This window comes from Stigmatopora argus, chromosome 18, assembly GCF_051989625.1.
Source record: "Stigmatopora argus isolate UIUO_Sarg chromosome 18, RoL_Sarg_1.0, whole genome shotgun sequence".
Lineage (NCBI taxonomy): Eukaryota > Metazoa > Chordata > Actinopteri > Syngnathiformes > Syngnathidae > Stigmatopora > Stigmatopora argus.
In genome coordinates, this window is record NC_135404.1 from 3611022 (window position 1) to 3628086 (window position 17065).

Consider the following 17065-nt stretch of genomic DNA (forward strand, 5'->3'; position numbering starts at 1 on the left):
ACCTGGGATCGAACCCCCAATTTCAGAACTCTGAGGCCAACGCGCCAACCACTCGGTCACTGGGCCACCTTTTGAATCAATGCCCACTGTACTGACCACCTCTCCTGACTTCGGTGCGGGAAAGCGCCGGCTCGATTCCCGCGCAGCGGAGGTAAGATTGTGAGTGCGAGTGGTCGTCTATTTCTCAGAGTGGCGGACCGTCAGGGCCTTCAATGCCTTCTCTGCTGGCCTAAGAAATATCTGAATCATATATGATATTTTGTCCATCAATACTTAAATAATTCCAAATTGTCTGTTAGCTTCCTTTCATTGCTTTCCCCCTGGTTGCACTGCTTCCAGATGTGTGTTTTCATATTGAAGCATTTAACCAATCACATTTCAGCCATTATTTGTTGCCAGGATCAGAAATCTGCCTCAAGGACTTCACAATCAGTTCTGCGGGCTCTGCTGCATTAAACAAGCGTCGATAAGACTGTTGCTTTAACCAATCAGATTTCGAGTTGGCAACACCACAATGCCTTGTCGCAAGCGTGGGGATATGTCATTGCCTTCTCGCTGGCGTAGGTATACGTCATCGCGTTCACCAACTTTGATTGGCTGGTGATAGAGCTACCAAACTGTATCTGGAGCGAGCTGCACAAGCAAATATATTGTTGTATTGATTTAAAGCCATTTTCAAGACGGACTTTTCAAGAGAAAAAAAGCTGGACATCATTAAAAAAGGTCAGACAACTACAAAGCAAGCAATCCTGTCACTACCGGGAACGAACATGCAAAGCGCTAAATCGAATAAAAACATATGCCAGAAATACAACAGGACAGGCTCGACTTTCAGCATTAGCTTCGATGGGGATAGAAAAGAAGGAAGAAAGAAAGGAGGATGGATATTGTGTACAGTTAAAAAGGATTTTTGGTGAGTAAAATATGGCTATATTCCTAAATAATATTTTAAATGTATGAGGTTATTATTGATTATTTTTTATGTGTCGCAGCTGTAGATGCAGTAGAGGTTTTATAGCCATAAAATAGTTTTTGAGGGTTGGATTGAAGGTGTCGCTAGAAAATGCACGGACCGCCGCTGATTTCTCTGTGTGCCCTATAGCTGGTTGGTGACCAGTCTAGGGTGTATTCTGCCTTTCGCCCAAAGTCAGCGGAGATAGGCTCCAGCAACCCTTACGTGAATGTGCAGTACTAAAAAAAAAGAATGTACTTGACCTAGCCCTGAAAGGTTAAAACAAATTCACTAAGTTATGGGCAAAAGTGTTCTCATGGGTCGTTCAAATTCGTGTTGCTGAATGCACCACAGCGTCGCTCACAATTTGACAATAACGAAAGATTTATAGCGTGATGGCAAGCGTAATTCTGTACGGAGACAGCAAACAGCCGCGTTTTCCCTGGCGGGGCAAAACTCCCATTGGCTCGAGCGCCCGTGAATGGGTGGGGCTTCTCCCGCCCCGACCAATCCGGTGCCTCTCTCGCCGTCCGTATGAGAGCGCCTAACCTCCTGCCTGCCCTGCCTGCCTACCTCCATTCTCCTCCCCCGCTGGAGGACAGCGCGATGCGGAGACAATAGGACACCAGAGCCGGCTGAGGAGGTTGCCGTGGATGCTCGCCGCTTCTCCGTGGAAGTCTTCATCCGCTCGGACTCGGCCTGCTTGTACTATGCACCCTCGCCGACGTCTGGTTTGTTTACCGGCCGCTTGGACGCACAGCCAGGGCGGACCCCACAGCCCGGTTATGAGCATCTATTTTATGGTGAGCGTCCTTACAACTAATTAGGTTCACCTGCATCTTCAGCATCATCACATTTGTCAATTTACATGACAAATGTACACAAAGAAAGGATTATATTAAGGTGTGTGTGCGTTTTTTAAAATTATTATTCGTAGCATAAACAGCATCTCTAAAAGGAACAAAAGATAATGTCCTCTTTTGTCATTGGTATCAAACGCTCATTGCCTCTGAATGTGGGGGTTGCCAGGTGTCTGCAGCATTTTGTGCGTGTGTGTGTGTGTGTGTGTGTGTGTGTGTGTGAGTGTGTGTGTGTGTGTGTGTGTATGTGTGTGTGTATATGTATGTGTGTGTGTCATTCAGCTCTGTTTCCTCTGAGTCAGTGCAGTCTGAGGACACACTGCAGTTGGGGAGTGTTTCGGCAGAAATAATAATGTATGGCAACAAGACTGTTATTTTAAAATACCGGTTTACCGTTCATTTTATCCCTGTATAACGGGTGTCACAATAGCAATGATAATAACAATAGGAGATTTAAAACATGTATACTAGGAAAAAAAATCATGATATCAAGCGTGCACAATTTACCGTATTTTCTCGCATATAAGCCGGATTTGTAACTAAAAAAAATGATGACTGAATCAAGGGGGTTATATCCGCACAATACTTAGTGTTGCTATATTATTTTCACCAGTAGATGTCGGCAAATTAACATTTACTATTTGTTGGTTATTTTCTGTTTTGCAGTAAGAAAACAACCATTACTGGATTAATTACTAACTTCCTTATGATATTGACCCTAATAATGTGCTTTTAATTCATACAGTATCTCAGAAATACCACACGCAATGATTTTTCTTAAGATTTTCCCTTCAAAGTAACACATTGTACTCCCTATTAAAACCATGAATATGGCGGTGAAAATTGTGAATCAGGAGACGGCATATTCACGAGAAATTGTAAAATTCTACGATTTTAAGGCAATTTTAAGGGTCCGGCTTATACGCTGGGTGGCTTATTTGCGAGAAAATATGGTAATTGAAACAAATTCTTCTATTCATAACCCTACGCAGTCTGCATGCTTTATGTATGGAGGCTTTGATTGGAACGGGTCACGTTCCCGTGCTTGCGTGGGTGCATGCTTGTCCGATTGACAGGCACACGCAGCTGATCCAAGTGGGATTGAAATGTGGATATTAAAAAGCAGATCCCCACCAGCATGCTGAGTCACAGCTCACATAGCGGGGCACAAACATAAAAGCAAAACGACGCCGGCGGGCATCTTGGCTGGCAGCTCTGCCTTTTGTTGTCTCTCAAAATACAGCCAGACGTCCTCATCATGGACTCTGGTGGACTGATCAGCTATGATGGTATATGAATGTGTGTTTGTGTTCTCGTTCGGGTGGGAGCAGACATTGAGAATTTTTAGCAACATCTGTGACAGTCTAGTAAATGCAGGAAGCCTTTTGCTCAGTCCCAGTTCATTACTTGGCAATATACATAGCATTTCACGACCATAAGCAATTGTGCAACCGAGCTGACTTTTGATTGCTCATTGCTGCATTATATGCAAAGGTGCAGTGCCCTCACAGAGCCACTAGAAGGCAATGTTTTTCTCTTTTTAAAGTGGTATTCATAGCTAATACAGAAAGTACTGATTCATATGCGTGATTGGAGATTAAGCGTTTCAGTTCTGTGTCAGGCAGAAGAGTGACATGAGCTATATTAAAAGTGACCTTTTATTTGACAGATTTTTTTCTAATTTCATCACATTTGCAAGACAAATTGTCTTGAAAATTACGACAAATGTACTTTTTCAAGCAACAAAGTATAGTTATACCTCTACTTACGAATGCCTCTAGGTGCGGAATTTTCAGGTTACCAAAGCTTTCATATGCAAATGAGTGCCTCGAGATACGTGTGTGAATATGTGAGTGTGTGTATGTGTGTATATATATACACACACCGTTTTTACTCGCATATAACCAGCCCGCGTGTATAAGCCACACACTGAAAATTGCCTTGAAATTTTGGAATTTTACAATTTCTCAGGCATAAGCCGCCCCCCTGGTTCCCAATTTTCACCTCCATATTCATGGTTTAATAGGGAGTACAAATGTGTTACTTTGAAGGGAAAATCTCAAGAAAAATCATCACAAGTGGTATTTCTGAGATATTGTATGAATCAAAATCACATTATTAGGGTCAATAAGTTAATATGCCTGTCTTTGTAAATTCAAAACATAAAATCATTCAATTTGAAAAAATAAATAAGTCTATCTTGATGAGAACCTTATGCTTTCTAATTACAGAAATTACAATTTTCTTACCAGAAGTTTAAGATGTTGTGGCAGCCATATTGCTTCTAATGTCAAAATATCTCAATTCTTTCGATGCTTCATATTACTCCAATAGTTTCACTTTCGAACAAGAAATACAACGAAAAAAAATCAAAGTGGAATTTTGTTTTATTTCAAAATCAAGACTACTCGCGTCTGGCCGGCCAGAGCACGTTTAACTAGGTTTAGACGGCAGCGCCCTAGGTAAGATGGCTGCCCCGGGATCTAGGTAAGATGGTTGTGCCCCGAGCGAACAGTGACGGGAACGTGAATTTTATCACGTTTTATGCAAGATATGTACATTTTTCTTCTTAAATTTCATTCATAGACATCAAAATAAATTTTGTTCAGCTGTTTATCTGTTTATCTTTTCTCGATTTTGAAATAAATGACCGTATCGGCCGCATTCGCTTGTGTCATGATGTCACGGCGCCATTGCACCATGACGCAACAGCGCCATTTTGGCATGACGTCATTGCGTCATAGCGCCATCAACTTGCACTTATATAACTTGCATATATATAAATATATTTATATAGATATATATCTAGCAAGCACTTTTCAAAACGCTCTAAAACAGGGGTCTCGAACTCAAATTACCTGGGGGCCGCTAGAGGCCGAGTCTGGGTGAGACTGGGCCGCATCAGGATTTCCACAAGAAAAGCACTGATAAAACATTCCAACGTTATCAAATATCTTAATTTTTTAACAAAAAATAATGAATTAAATAAATTAACTTAAAGATGAATAAAAAATAAATCAATCAGTAATACAAAACCAAATAATACTAATGAGCATACAGTAGATATACACTGGCTGGCTAAGTAGAGAAAATGAATTATTTTTATTCCGTTTCAAATGTCTGTATTAACAGCTCTTTAACCTTTAACTTTCTGAACTTGAATGGAACATTGAACATGAATATTCTGAACACGGCTTCTCTTGCCTACTCCTTGCTGCTAGAGACCTGGCAGCGCTTCTTCTCACATAGTCACATTTGGCTTGAGGGAGGAAGCAGTGGAGACCCTCAGTAGAGCTTGAAGATGCTCATCAGTAAGTCTGGACCTGTACTTGGACTTATTGAAGTTCAAGGTGGAGAAGAGCTTCTCACACAAGTATGTGCTTCCAAAAAGGCACATGGTCCGCTTGAACCTTCGGGAAAGTTCAGGGAAGCTGGGGGTCAACTCTCTCAAAAATTGCCCAAGCTTGTCTGCTTCTCCACTCACCTCCCTGAACTTGGCTTTGAGTGCAGAGTTGCACTGCAGGTCAATGAGCTCCATTTGAAGCTCAGGAGGGGCATCTTGCACATCAAAGGAGAAGGGGTCCGCAAAAATTTGAAATGTGGCTTTGTGTGTCTTGAAGTCTGCAAATCTGTGATCAAATTCCTCCTGTAGCTTCGAAATGGCCTCAACATACTTCTCACCACTGAATGGTGTGCCTGCATCCACGAGAGCCTTGCATGCTGGGAAATGGCAAAGGTTTGTCTGAGAGAGCTGGGCTTTCCATAACACAAGTTTAGTGCAGAATGCTCTCACGTTGTCATAGGCAGCACTGACAAGTTGCCCCTGGCCTTGTAGCTTCTTGTTCAGTACATTAAGCTCATGTGTGATATCAACAAGAAAAGCCAAGTCCATGAGCCATTTGGGATCACTTAGCACAGGATCAATCAACTCACAAACGGCGTAGCTAGCTTTGACTGCTGCATTACTGTCTTTGGTAGCCTTCTTGAAGAGATCCTGTTGCCTCAGAAGACGTGTTTTAAGACTGGCAACCTGGTTGGCTCTCTCATCTCCCTGGTATTTTTCGTACTCCACAGCATGTCTCGTAGTACAATTACGTTTCAAATTGTATTCCTTGTGCACCGCAACTTTTTCAGTGTAAATGAGACACGTCGGGGTGCCCCTGTGTTCAACAAAGAAATATTGCACTCCCCACTTTTCTTGAAACTGTCTGTGCTCATCACCGACCTTTCTCTTCACGGCAGGCTTTGAAAGAGACATCTCTGGGGCTCTGTAATATGTTTTTCCACTTGGAATGAGTCTCGGGTTGATCTTTCACATTCAGTCGCGCGGGTTTGTGGCGCATGTGCATTTTCGCTCTCCGTTTCAATCGCGGAGATGGCTACAGACACTGACACAGGCTGGATCACGGATCATAGCGCCTCATTCAGTTGTATGCTGAGAGCAGCGGAGGAGTGTGCGCGCCGAGCGGAGTGATCGGCCTCACGGCTTCTCCTCCGCCCAGCTGATTGGAGGAATGAATGAGTGAGTGAGCGAGGCACTGGACAGCCCGGCCGATGTCCCGCCCTCCAGAGCCGTATACCTCACCGTGATTGGTTCATTCAGCTCCGAACCAAAGTTCCCTCTAATTTTTTGTTGGTCTGAGCAGAAAGACAACCTCCCCGAGCGCACTGAGTACCAGTGTGAGCGACATGATCGGTACTCGGATGATTCGCCTAAAGACGTTTCGCCGACGGACGTTTGACAGACGGGCAGGTCGCCGAATGGACGTTCCACCGAACGTTCATTCGGCCGAACGGAGGTTCCGCCGAAACGGGATTCGAACGCTCGCCCCGCCGGATCGTGTGTGTACAAGTTTTTCAACCTCGGCCCGCGGGCCATATACGGCCCGTTAGGATTTTTAATCCGGCCCGCCGCCGGTGTTGTCCAAATTATAGTAAAAATCAATGTTCGTCTACCATCAATGGCAGTCCGGGAGTAAGCACCCTTGGGCAGGCAGATGTAGCAGAACCGAGCCGTAAAATGACAGCAATCGGGTCAAATCCATCCTAAAACAGCATTTAATGATTAAATACAAATACTGGATGATATCGCGATGGAGGCAAAAAAACGTCTATAAACGTCCATTCGCCAAACGGCTCAAAATGCTCTCAAATTCGGTCAAATCCAGCTGAAAACAGCGTTTAATGATTAAATACAAATACTAGTATTTGTATTTAATCATTAAACTAACAAATACTAGTACGACCTGTCCGTCTGTCAAACGTCCGTCGGCGAAACGTCTTTAGGCGAATCATCCGGTCACGACATCATCATTGCTCGCTATCGGCACACCAGTATCACACCTGCCACAAGCAGGTGCATGTCAATGTTCCCTCTAATTTTTCATGTAAAACATGCTGTAAAACAAGAAAAACATGAGTGGACAGAGCTACTGCCACTGGCTGCCACTTAAACGGCGCCATCATGGGGAAAGGGGTAAAAAAAAAAAAAAAAAAAAAAAAAAAAAAAATTAAAAAAAAAAAAAAAATTAAAAAAAAAAAAATCGATCTTTCATATTAAGACGGGGGCCGCAAATTATCGTCCCGAGGGCCGCAGTTGGCCCGCGGGCCGCAAGTTTGAGACCCCTGCTCTAAAACTTTGAAAGTCCAATTGTTTTGCAATTTAGATCCAACATGCTGTTATGTTAGTCGGTCTATCAAAGATAGTACATGGCATATTCATAGAGGAGTCATTAGAACCCTTGATACAAATGGGAAGGTCACATTTTAAGCGGGATACACATATCGATAATCAGCCCAATTATTAGAGCATCCACCCTTTGGTTAAATGCCACAGTTGAATGGGGGGAATATGTCTTCTTCCTCCATACTCACTAATCTCAGAACCGCTAGCTGAGCAGGGAAGGCCTCTGCCATTCCGATTTGTTTGTACGAGTCTGATGGCCAATCAGTGGAGTAAAGTTAAATATGAAATATTCTAGTCGGATCCAATCAGCCACATATTAATAAGAATCCGAGTGTATGCATGACCAAGCAAAAGGATGAACTAAAATAGATTTGTCCTCTGTAGAGGACATATGTAAACCTAAATATCTCCCACCCAGTGCATTCAATCGCATTAACTTTTCTGCTCTATGGAGGACATTCAGATATTTCCAATGATACCAAATTTCTTTTCCAGTATTCCAATTACTTCACATAGATTGGGGAATTTCAAAATAATTGTGATTGGACAACATTTTTTTTCCTGGAAGTCAGGAGGATATCACAGGTAATCACGAAAATAAATACTGATAATAAGCCGCATTTTGTTTGCCGATTTTTGGCTCCCGATTTGTAAAGAGACATTACAGAAACTCAGTTTGACCGCAAGGGCGCTCCAGGCGGCTAAATGGTTAGAGCTTCAGTCTCACAGTTCTGGGGTCCTGGGTTCAAATCCAGGTCAGTCCAACTGTGTGGAGTTTGCATGTTCTCCCGGGCCTGTGTGGGTTTTCTCCAGGTACTCTGGTTTCCTTCCACATTCCAAAAAACGTGCATAGCAGGCCAATTGGAAACTCTGAATTGCCCCTAGGCATGAGTGTGATTGTTGATGGTTGTTGTTCTTCCTTGTGCTGGCCACCAATTTAAAGGGTCCCCCACCTATGGCCTGGAGTCAGCTGTTCTCCTAAATTTCTCTCTTGTGAATTAGATTTTTTAGATGAAGATCAAGCTTGAACCCCAGATGAATGGATTTTAGCTGTTATACATATTACAAAATACACTAATATAAAAACCCATTTATTGTATGTCTCTCTAGTGACGACAGTTGTTAGCTGCTGCCACTCGTGTCCCGCCACGCCAAGCATCCTTTACTGTCTTTTCACTGCGCCCACCCAAACCCAATCTTCGCCATGAGTTCTTCTCCGCTGACATCAAGAGCTAACATGGACATCCTGGAGGAGCTGCAGCTGATCGCAGCCCAGAACCTGGAGAAGCTGGAAGTCAACAAATACTACGAAGTTATTCGAGAGCTTGGCAAGGGCACCTATGGCAAAGTGGACCTTGTCATCCATAAGATTAGAGGTGATATTCCCACTTAAAAACAAAAATATTTCAAGAACGATTCAATTGAAAATCCTGTATTGTTTGAAAAGCAGTTAAAGGAGCAGTGTGTAAGCTGTGTGGGTAAAAATGGTACTGCAACCAGGATCAAACTATTGAAGCGCACAATATGTCGTTTCCCTTCGGGCTCCCGGACAAGTTCTTCACAATGGAGAATCGAGCAGCATTATCGTACCAATGTTGCATTTGAATCAGAAACTAGAAAAGGCAATTTATGGAAAAAAATTCATGGGTATCTTTGCTGTGCTAGTGAGTATACTTGAAGTACAAGTACACGTACTTCTAGTACAAGTACATGCACTTGTATACAAGTACATGCAAATACATGTACTTGTAATTGTAGTACACGTACTTGTAGTACTAGTAGATATACCTTTACTACTAGTACACTTGTAGTACTAGTACACAGAAGAACAAATGGTTGTAGTACAACTACATGGACTTGTACAGTTGTGCATGACTATATATACTTCTATACAAGTATAACTTCTTGTACTTTAATGACACACTTGTACTACAAGTACTAGTACAGAGAAGAACAAATGGTTGTAGTACAACTACATGGACTTGTACAGTTGTGCGTGACTATATATATACTTGTATACAAGTATAACTTCTTGTACTCCAATGGCACATACTTGTAGTACAAGTATACCTTCTTTTACTTCAATGACACATACTTTTAGTACAAGTATACCTTCTTTTACTTCAATGACACATACTTGTGGTACAAGTATACCTTCTTTTACTTCAATGACACATACTTGTAGTACAAGTATACCTTCTTGCACTTCAATGACACATACTTGTAGTACAAGTATACCTTTTTGCACTTCAATGACACATACTTATAGTACATGTATACCGTCTTGTACTTCAATGACACATACTTGTAGTACAAGTATCAAACAAGTACAGCTACTTACAGTGCATGTACTTGTAGTATTAGTACGTGCACCTTTAGTACTAGTACATGTACTTGTGGTACTACTGTTTGTAGTGCAAGTACATGCAAGTATACACACACATTTGTAATATAAGAAGCAGTAATAATGTCTGTATTTTTACCAAAGGTACTAAAATGGCACTGAAATTCCTAAAGAAGAAGACGACCAAGCTGAAGTCTTTCTTGAGGGAGTACAGTATCTCTCTCTACCTGTCTCCCTGCCCTTTCATAATCAACATGTTCGGCATTGCTTTCGAGACGGACGAGTACTACGTATTTGCGCAAGAATACGCACTCGCAGGGGACCTCTTTGACATCATTCCTCCACAGGTACTCCATCACATTGTTTCTATTTGCAAACGAGCCTTATAAATCCAGTTTTCTAAATACAGTGGCACCTCGGCATACGAGTGCCCCGACATACGAGCAATTTGAGATACGAGTAAAATTTCGGGCAAACATTTATCTTGAGATACGAGACACATTTTGATATATGAGCATACAGCGGACACGAGGGGCTGCTCATAAGAACATCATGTTGTGTAATGTCCATACAAGCACTGGGGGAGCGTTGAATTTTTTCGGTGTTTTTTTTCCGTTAGCCAGTGCGAATGGCGTATATACTACTCATTGGCAAGTGGTCGTGTGTTATCCTATTGTGAGGACATTTGTGTGCATCATTTTCAGAATATTTTGAAGGGAATACAAAAGCAAAGAACCCTTGATAGGTTGCATTTGAAAGTCAGGGTGGAGGCAGGGCAAATAGAGCCAACCCGGGAGAAGAAAGGTATCAAAATTTAAAACAAAATTAGAATTAAGTTTAGTGTAAGTTAGATCAAACTTATTTTTGAGTGTGTTTGCATTGTAATCCTAGTTCATTTAAATGTGTTTATGTTATGTTACGAGCGCGTTGCCATGCAAAAAGTCTCTCTGTCCCTCTCTCTCCCCTCCGCCAAATCCGTCTAATTTTAGTACTACTAAACACATTTTAGTACTATTAAACCACTAGTCATTTGTTACTTTGTTAATAGATGGCGAATTAGAACAAATAAAAAAACAATTCCAATCCAATAGCCTGTTTTGGGTGTTTTTTCAGAGGATTGGAACGAATTAATTTGTTTTTAGTTGATTTCTATGGGAAACGTTCATTCGAGTTACAAGTAAATCGACATACGAGCTCAGTCTCGGAACGAATTAAGCTCATATCTCGAGGTACCACTGTAAGTTGTATTGAGAAGTAGAGCAACACAATTCTTTTTTCTGCAGTTTGACCTCAGGACATCATGATTAAATTATTCCACTTATCCATTCCCTTAGGTTGGTCTCCCCGAAGCAGTGGCAAAGCGCTGTGTGCACCAAGTGGCCATTGCTTTGGATTATCTACACTGTAAGAAGCTGGTCCACAGGGACATCAAGCCTGAAAACATTCTTATATTTGATCGGGAGTGCCGCAAGGTGAAGCTGTCTGACTTCGGAATGACCCGTCGCGCAGGATCACCTGTGAAACGGGTGAGTAGTGGCGAGATCTGGTCAGGATTGATGGACCTTTATATGAAATCAGAAATATATCTTTGTAAATACTTCAAAAACTAAAATATGAAATCCCTATTTAGCTGCAGCAATGTATGAAAATATCATTTAACACACAAGAATCTCAAATTGAGCCTGTATAATGTTGCAATTTGCCACTATCACACTAGATGGCGCTAGTCACTCAAAAGGGCATTATGTAAGACTGGTGGCCTAAAATGGACTGAACCATTATTAGCGTCAATATCATAAGGAAGTTAGTCATTCATCCAGTAATGGTTGTTTCCTGACTGCAAAACAGAAAATAACTAACAAATAGTAAATGTTAATTTGCCGACATCTACGGGTGAAAAAGAGTATAGCAAGTCTTGTGCGCATATAAGCGTACCCTTGATACAGTCATCGTTTTTTGAGTTACAAATACGGCTTATATGCGAGAAAATACGGTACAGACGCTCCCCTACTTACGAACGAGTTACGTCCGAGCGATTGTTCGTAAGTTGCTCCGTGCTATATTTTGTATTATAATTTATGTTTAAGGCCTATATAAGTATATTGAAGTTTTATATAAGTATGTTTAAGGCTTGTATAAGTAACACACTGTATGTACATGTACGTAATAAGATAAATAAAATGAAGTTTAACTTACTTTTGGAAGATGTACTCGATGCTTAAGGAGATGATGGAGGAGGAGGAGGAGGAGGAGGAAGAGGAGGATTTTATATCATGAGAGGGTCTTCGTCGTCGCTGGAATGAGCTTCAAAAGTTACTTCCTCCTCCGTAACTTCAATGTAGGAAGAAGTTGAGGGTCGAGGAGAAGAAGATGAGGGTTGATGAGTATCTTCCTTGGAGGATTTACTAGAAACTGGCCGAAAGAAGCGATCTAACGACGATTGCACAGTTTTCTTCTTTTTTTCATCATAAATGATGAGGTAGCACTGTATGGCATCATTCAATTGATTTGCAACCTTTGTGCAACGTTCAATATTTGGGTCTTGCTGCTCGAAGAGTGCGATGGCTTTATCTATGAGCGAAAACCCCTCGGCCAAGAGTTTCGTCTCGAATTTCTTCATGGGGACAGGCGTTTCTTCCTCCTCCTCCTCCTCCTCCTTGACACGTTGCTGAGCCTTCTCCCTCTCACAGCGCTAAGCGTCGGTATTAGCGGCGGAAAGAAGCACTACTCGGAAAAAGGCGCGCAATACAAAATCTAACCTACAGCATCTCTTTCCGAACATTTTTCGACATATGCCATATGCGCAGACATGTTCGTATGTACCGTTGTTCGTAACTCGAATGTTCGTAAGTAGGGGAGCATCTGTATTTAAATCATCACTCAAAGCTTTTTGTTTCATATTTTTTCATTTTTGATGATGACTTTTTGTATTTGCCTCTCCTCTATCGCGCTACAGGTCAGCGGTACTATTCCATACACGGCCCCTGAGCTGTGTGATGTGTCCCGCCATGAGGGTTTCTGCGTGGACTACAGTACCGACGTGTGGGCCTTTGGGGTTCTCCTCTTCTGCATGCTGACCGGCAACTTCCCATGGGAGAAAGCCCTGGCCTCTGACTCCTTCTACCAAGAGTTCATCCGTTGGCAGAGGAGGAGGACGAACACGGTGCCTTCCCAGTGGAGACGCTTCACCGAGCAAGCCCTGCGCATGTTTCGCCGTTTGCTCTCGGTAGAGCAGGAGCGCCGCTGCTCCGTCAAAGAGGTGTTTGGGTACTTCAGCCACTCGTGGATGCTGGACAGTGACAACAACAACAACGGCAATAGCGAAAGGGCCAGCGGAGGAGGGAACGGGCGAGGGGAGGCGACCGACAATATGTCCTCATCTTCATCTGGGGAGGAAGATGAGGAACTTTTAGTGGAGCGGATGAAACAACAGACTTTGTCCCCGTTGTCGCCGGTGGCCGCGGAGCGGGGGAGCGGCGGTGCGGCCAAGGGCGCCATGATGGAACTGGGCGGGGGCCACCATTTCGTATCCGTGTCCACCAACAGCTCAGTGTCTTCCACCAACAGCTACGAGCGGATGCCGCGGGAGAACAGCTCGCCGGGAGGCCGCATGCTCGTCACCACGCCCATCGAGATCTGCGTTTGAGTAGCCCCTTGACATTTTCTACGTTTAACTCGTCTCACCAGTGTGCTCTTCTTTCACCACTCATCCACCGCGTTCAGTCAAGGTGCATGCACAGAGAACGTGAGGCTTAACACCGATGTTGTTGTGGAAGGGCGTGGCCGGCAAGACCCTGTCAGATGAGCTTGACAAAATGGGAAAGGCCAAAAAAAGACCAAAACATCGTTTCTAAAGCAATATTCCCAAGAAAGCAAAAAAATAAAGATAAAAGTTAGGATGGTGTAACGTGATAGGAGGCTTGAACTGGTGCCACAAAAAAAATTGAAAAAAAGTGTTCCACTTTAGACTCACAAAAGAAAACAAACTTTAAGAGGAAGTGCTTTTAAAGTGTTTGCTCTGTTTCGTTAACTGGGCTCTTTTTTTGGAACGCATCGGGGGTTCTTTCAAGTTAGTCGAAACGGTACTCGGACGATTCGCCGAAAGACGTTTCGCCGATGGACAGTTTGTCGATGGACAGTTCGCCGAATGGACGTTTCGCTGAACGGACAGTTCGCCGAACGGACGTTTCGCTGAACGGACAGTTCGCCGAACGGACGTTTCGCCGAAAAAATTAAAGCGTTTAATTTATTATTTTATTAAACAAATAAAAGTGGGGATGTTTCTCATTGTGTTGTTTTTTGTGCCGAGGTTGAAAAACATACACACACGATCCGGGGAAACGTCCATTCGGCGAAACGTCCATTCGGCGAATCGTCCGGTCACGGTCGAAACGTAAATGACAGTTTCTGGGATTTTAACATATCGACTTCACACTTTTTTCTACTCTCTCCTGCGTTATGTCAATTTTTTGTTCTTGCTTATTTTACCCCATTAAAAATGCCAATTTGCATGTTGAGCTCAGCGACTCTATGAGAAAAGAAAAAAATGTCATGGAATCTTTTAACGTAGCACAATTTTCACATTACATTTAAGAGGGACTGTCATGATTTCAAGTTGTTTTAGGGGTAGAATAATAAAAAAAAAATGTTCTGTATTAGTTTCTATTTAGTGGATTTTAGTGTACTTGTATTAATGTCTTGTCTTGATATCACCACTTTCAGGAAATGAAACGTCCCAAAAAATAAAAAAATAGCATGATGCTAACAAGGGAAAGGAATTAATGATGACAGAAGCATCTAAAGGATCACTTTTAAAGAAACAATGACATGAATGTTGTTTTTAACAAGCTAAGTTAAAAAAGTCCCATATCTGGTGTGAACTTTTTCCAGTCTTTCCCCATAAAAATGCTGCATGAAACTTTGTGCTAAATACTAAAGCTAGTAGTAGAACAAGCGTATGGACATCAATCGACACAGTTGTGCATTTTACAACTGCTTAGATTCTGTTCTTTGTCCCGGCTGCTCCCAGATCATCCAGTATGCAAAAACGTCCGTCTTGTGACAATCTCTGACCTCATCGGCCTTGGAACAAAGGACAATGATTTAATGTGGACGGTGTGGACGCGTCATTTTCCCCATCTTACAGCTGCTATGTTGTTTGCTACTTTAGACTCACTCACATGACCGCATGAAGAAGAGCATTACCTCATTAATCTCGTCATAATGATAAAGAAACATTCACTAACTAGCCACTGAAGATAACCTCACATTTGAGTCCAAAATACAAACCTTTGTCCAGATTGGACCAATATTTGATAGGGTTTTTCTGATTTCATAAATTATTATGTTAGTTTCAAATTCTGCTTTAAAACAAACAAAAAATATCCACATTATTGATGCCTGAAATGACATTTAACAAACATACATTAATGCATATATATATATATATATATATATATATATATATATATATACAGACAAAAATTAAATTAAGTAACAAGGAGAAATTATCAACAAAATCCTCCTTTTTCATCTACATTAATACATTTGTGATTTAAAAAAACAACAACTAATGTTCCATAAATTATTTGTTTAGCTGTATTATGCAATTTATTTACCGTATTTTTCACATGTAAGCCATATTTGTAACTAAAAAAAATGATTAATGAATCAAGGATCTGGCTTATATGCGCACAAGACTTACAGTGTTGCTATACTCTTTTTCACCAGATGTCGGCAAATTAACATTTACTATTCGTTGGTTATTTTCTGTTTTGCAGTAAGAAAAACAACCATTACTGGAAGAATTACTAACTTCCTTATGATATTGACCCTAATAATGTGCTTTTGATTCATACAGTATCTAGAAATACCACATGCGATGATTTTTTTCTTAAGATTTTCCCTTCAAAGTAACACAATTGTACTCACTATTAAAACCATGAATGTGGAGGTGAAATTTGTGAATCTGGGGGCGGCTTATACGTGTAAAATTGTAAAATTCAACGATTTTAAGGGAATTTTAAGGGTGCGGCTTATACGCTGCTTAGCCTCACGTGGGTTGCGAGGGTGCTGGAGCCTAATCCAGCAAGGTAGGTGAGATAGAAAAGATACAACTTGAATTGGTCGCCAGCCAACCTCAGTTATTGAATATAATGTTCTATAATTAGTGTTTTTTCTGTGCTTATACATTTCTCCAATGCGTAATGTATGTTTTTTAACTGACTGCTATTGCCGGATGGCAGCGAATGATCGAGTATTCATTCTCTGCTACCTTCCCACTTCAAATAAATTGGACGTGTACAAGAGACAAACTCATTTCATTTTACAACAGAAGGATGATTGGGTGCCATGTCGAGCATTGTCATTGGTGCTGGAAGAGTTAAATATAAATGAAGGCATCAAGGGGTTATAAAAATGTTTAGATTTTACATGGCATGATTAGATGCGAGAGTATAGAGTATCTCATTTGTGTGGTAGTTTTATTTCATTGATTTTCCTGTTTGGACGATGCATAGCATTTGTCTTTCGCTCGGCTCCCGTTTTGATCATTCCCCTTACAAGTAGTAGCTGAGCTTTAATGTCTTTGTGTCCAGTGGCATATTTTCCAGCATTATCGTTTTGTGAATTTTTGTGAGTAGATGATCGCAAGCACTCCACCATGGTTCTGTCTCTACAATACAGCTGTCTTCCTGGTAAAGCAAATTTAGTCAAAAAAATAAAATTGAAAATTCTCCTTGAAGCAGTCTAATTTCTGTCTTTATTCCTTTGTTTTATTTCTTTTTCTTTTTATACGTTTTTTCCTCAAAGATCTTTTTACAGTGGTACCTCGACATACGATCTTAATTGGGGTGTTCGGGGGGACTTTATCCACGGCAACAACGCACTCATAAACGAACAAACAAATTTAAATTAACTTGGATTAATATATACAGACACTGCGTTACTTGCTTCTGTTGCCTCATCCACCATATCAGAGACAAACAGTGATTTAACTTCCCTTCTGATCTCTTCCCCCATTACTTCAGCAATAGCAGTGATCAGGTCGTTTTGTATTTTTCACGACGTCCCACTCAACACTGTATTAAGAACAGGTGGTGATGCAAATCCGTGTTTCAGCAATGAGAGAAAGAAGCTCCACATAGTTTCCATTGTTTTTTGGGTCCAGCGCTTTCCTCGTGCCCCCGAAATGAAAGTTCCTGCTTGCCCAAGAAATGACAGTC

At 41.6% G+C, this 17065-nt stretch overlaps 1 protein-coding gene across 1 annotated transcript; it reads left to right on the plus strand.

Moving 5' to 3' along the window:
- The first annotated feature begins 1509 nt into the window (after nt 1-1509).
- bsk146 (brain specific kinase 146) lies at nt 1510-16584 on the plus strand. The gene is made up of 5 exons (XM_077626389.1): nt 1510-1755; nt 8609-8874; nt 9987-10189; nt 11177-11368; nt 12799-16584. The coding sequence occupies exons 2-5, from the start codon at nt 8703-8705 to the stop codon at nt 13486-13488; spliced, it is 1257 nt and encodes a 418-aa protein (XP_077482515.1). The 5' UTR covers nt 1510-1755; nt 8609-8702; the 3' UTR covers nt 13489-16584.
- The last annotated feature ends 481 nt before the right edge of the window (nt 16585-17065 follow it).

Excerpts from the sequence above, each read along its gene's own strand:
- bsk146 (XM_077626389.1), top strand. The coding sequence starts at position 8,703 with ATGAGTTCTTCTCCGCTGACATCAAGAGCTAACATGGACATCCTGGAG. Across the intron at positions 8,875-9,986 it reads TGTCATCCATAAGATTAGAG|GTACTAAAATGGCACTGAAA; the intron begins GTGATATTCCCA and ends TTTTTACCAAAG. Across the intron at positions 11,369-12,798 it reads CAGGATCACCTGTGAAACGG|GTCAGCGGTACTATTCCATA; the intron begins GTGAGTAGTGGC and ends ATCGCGCTACAG.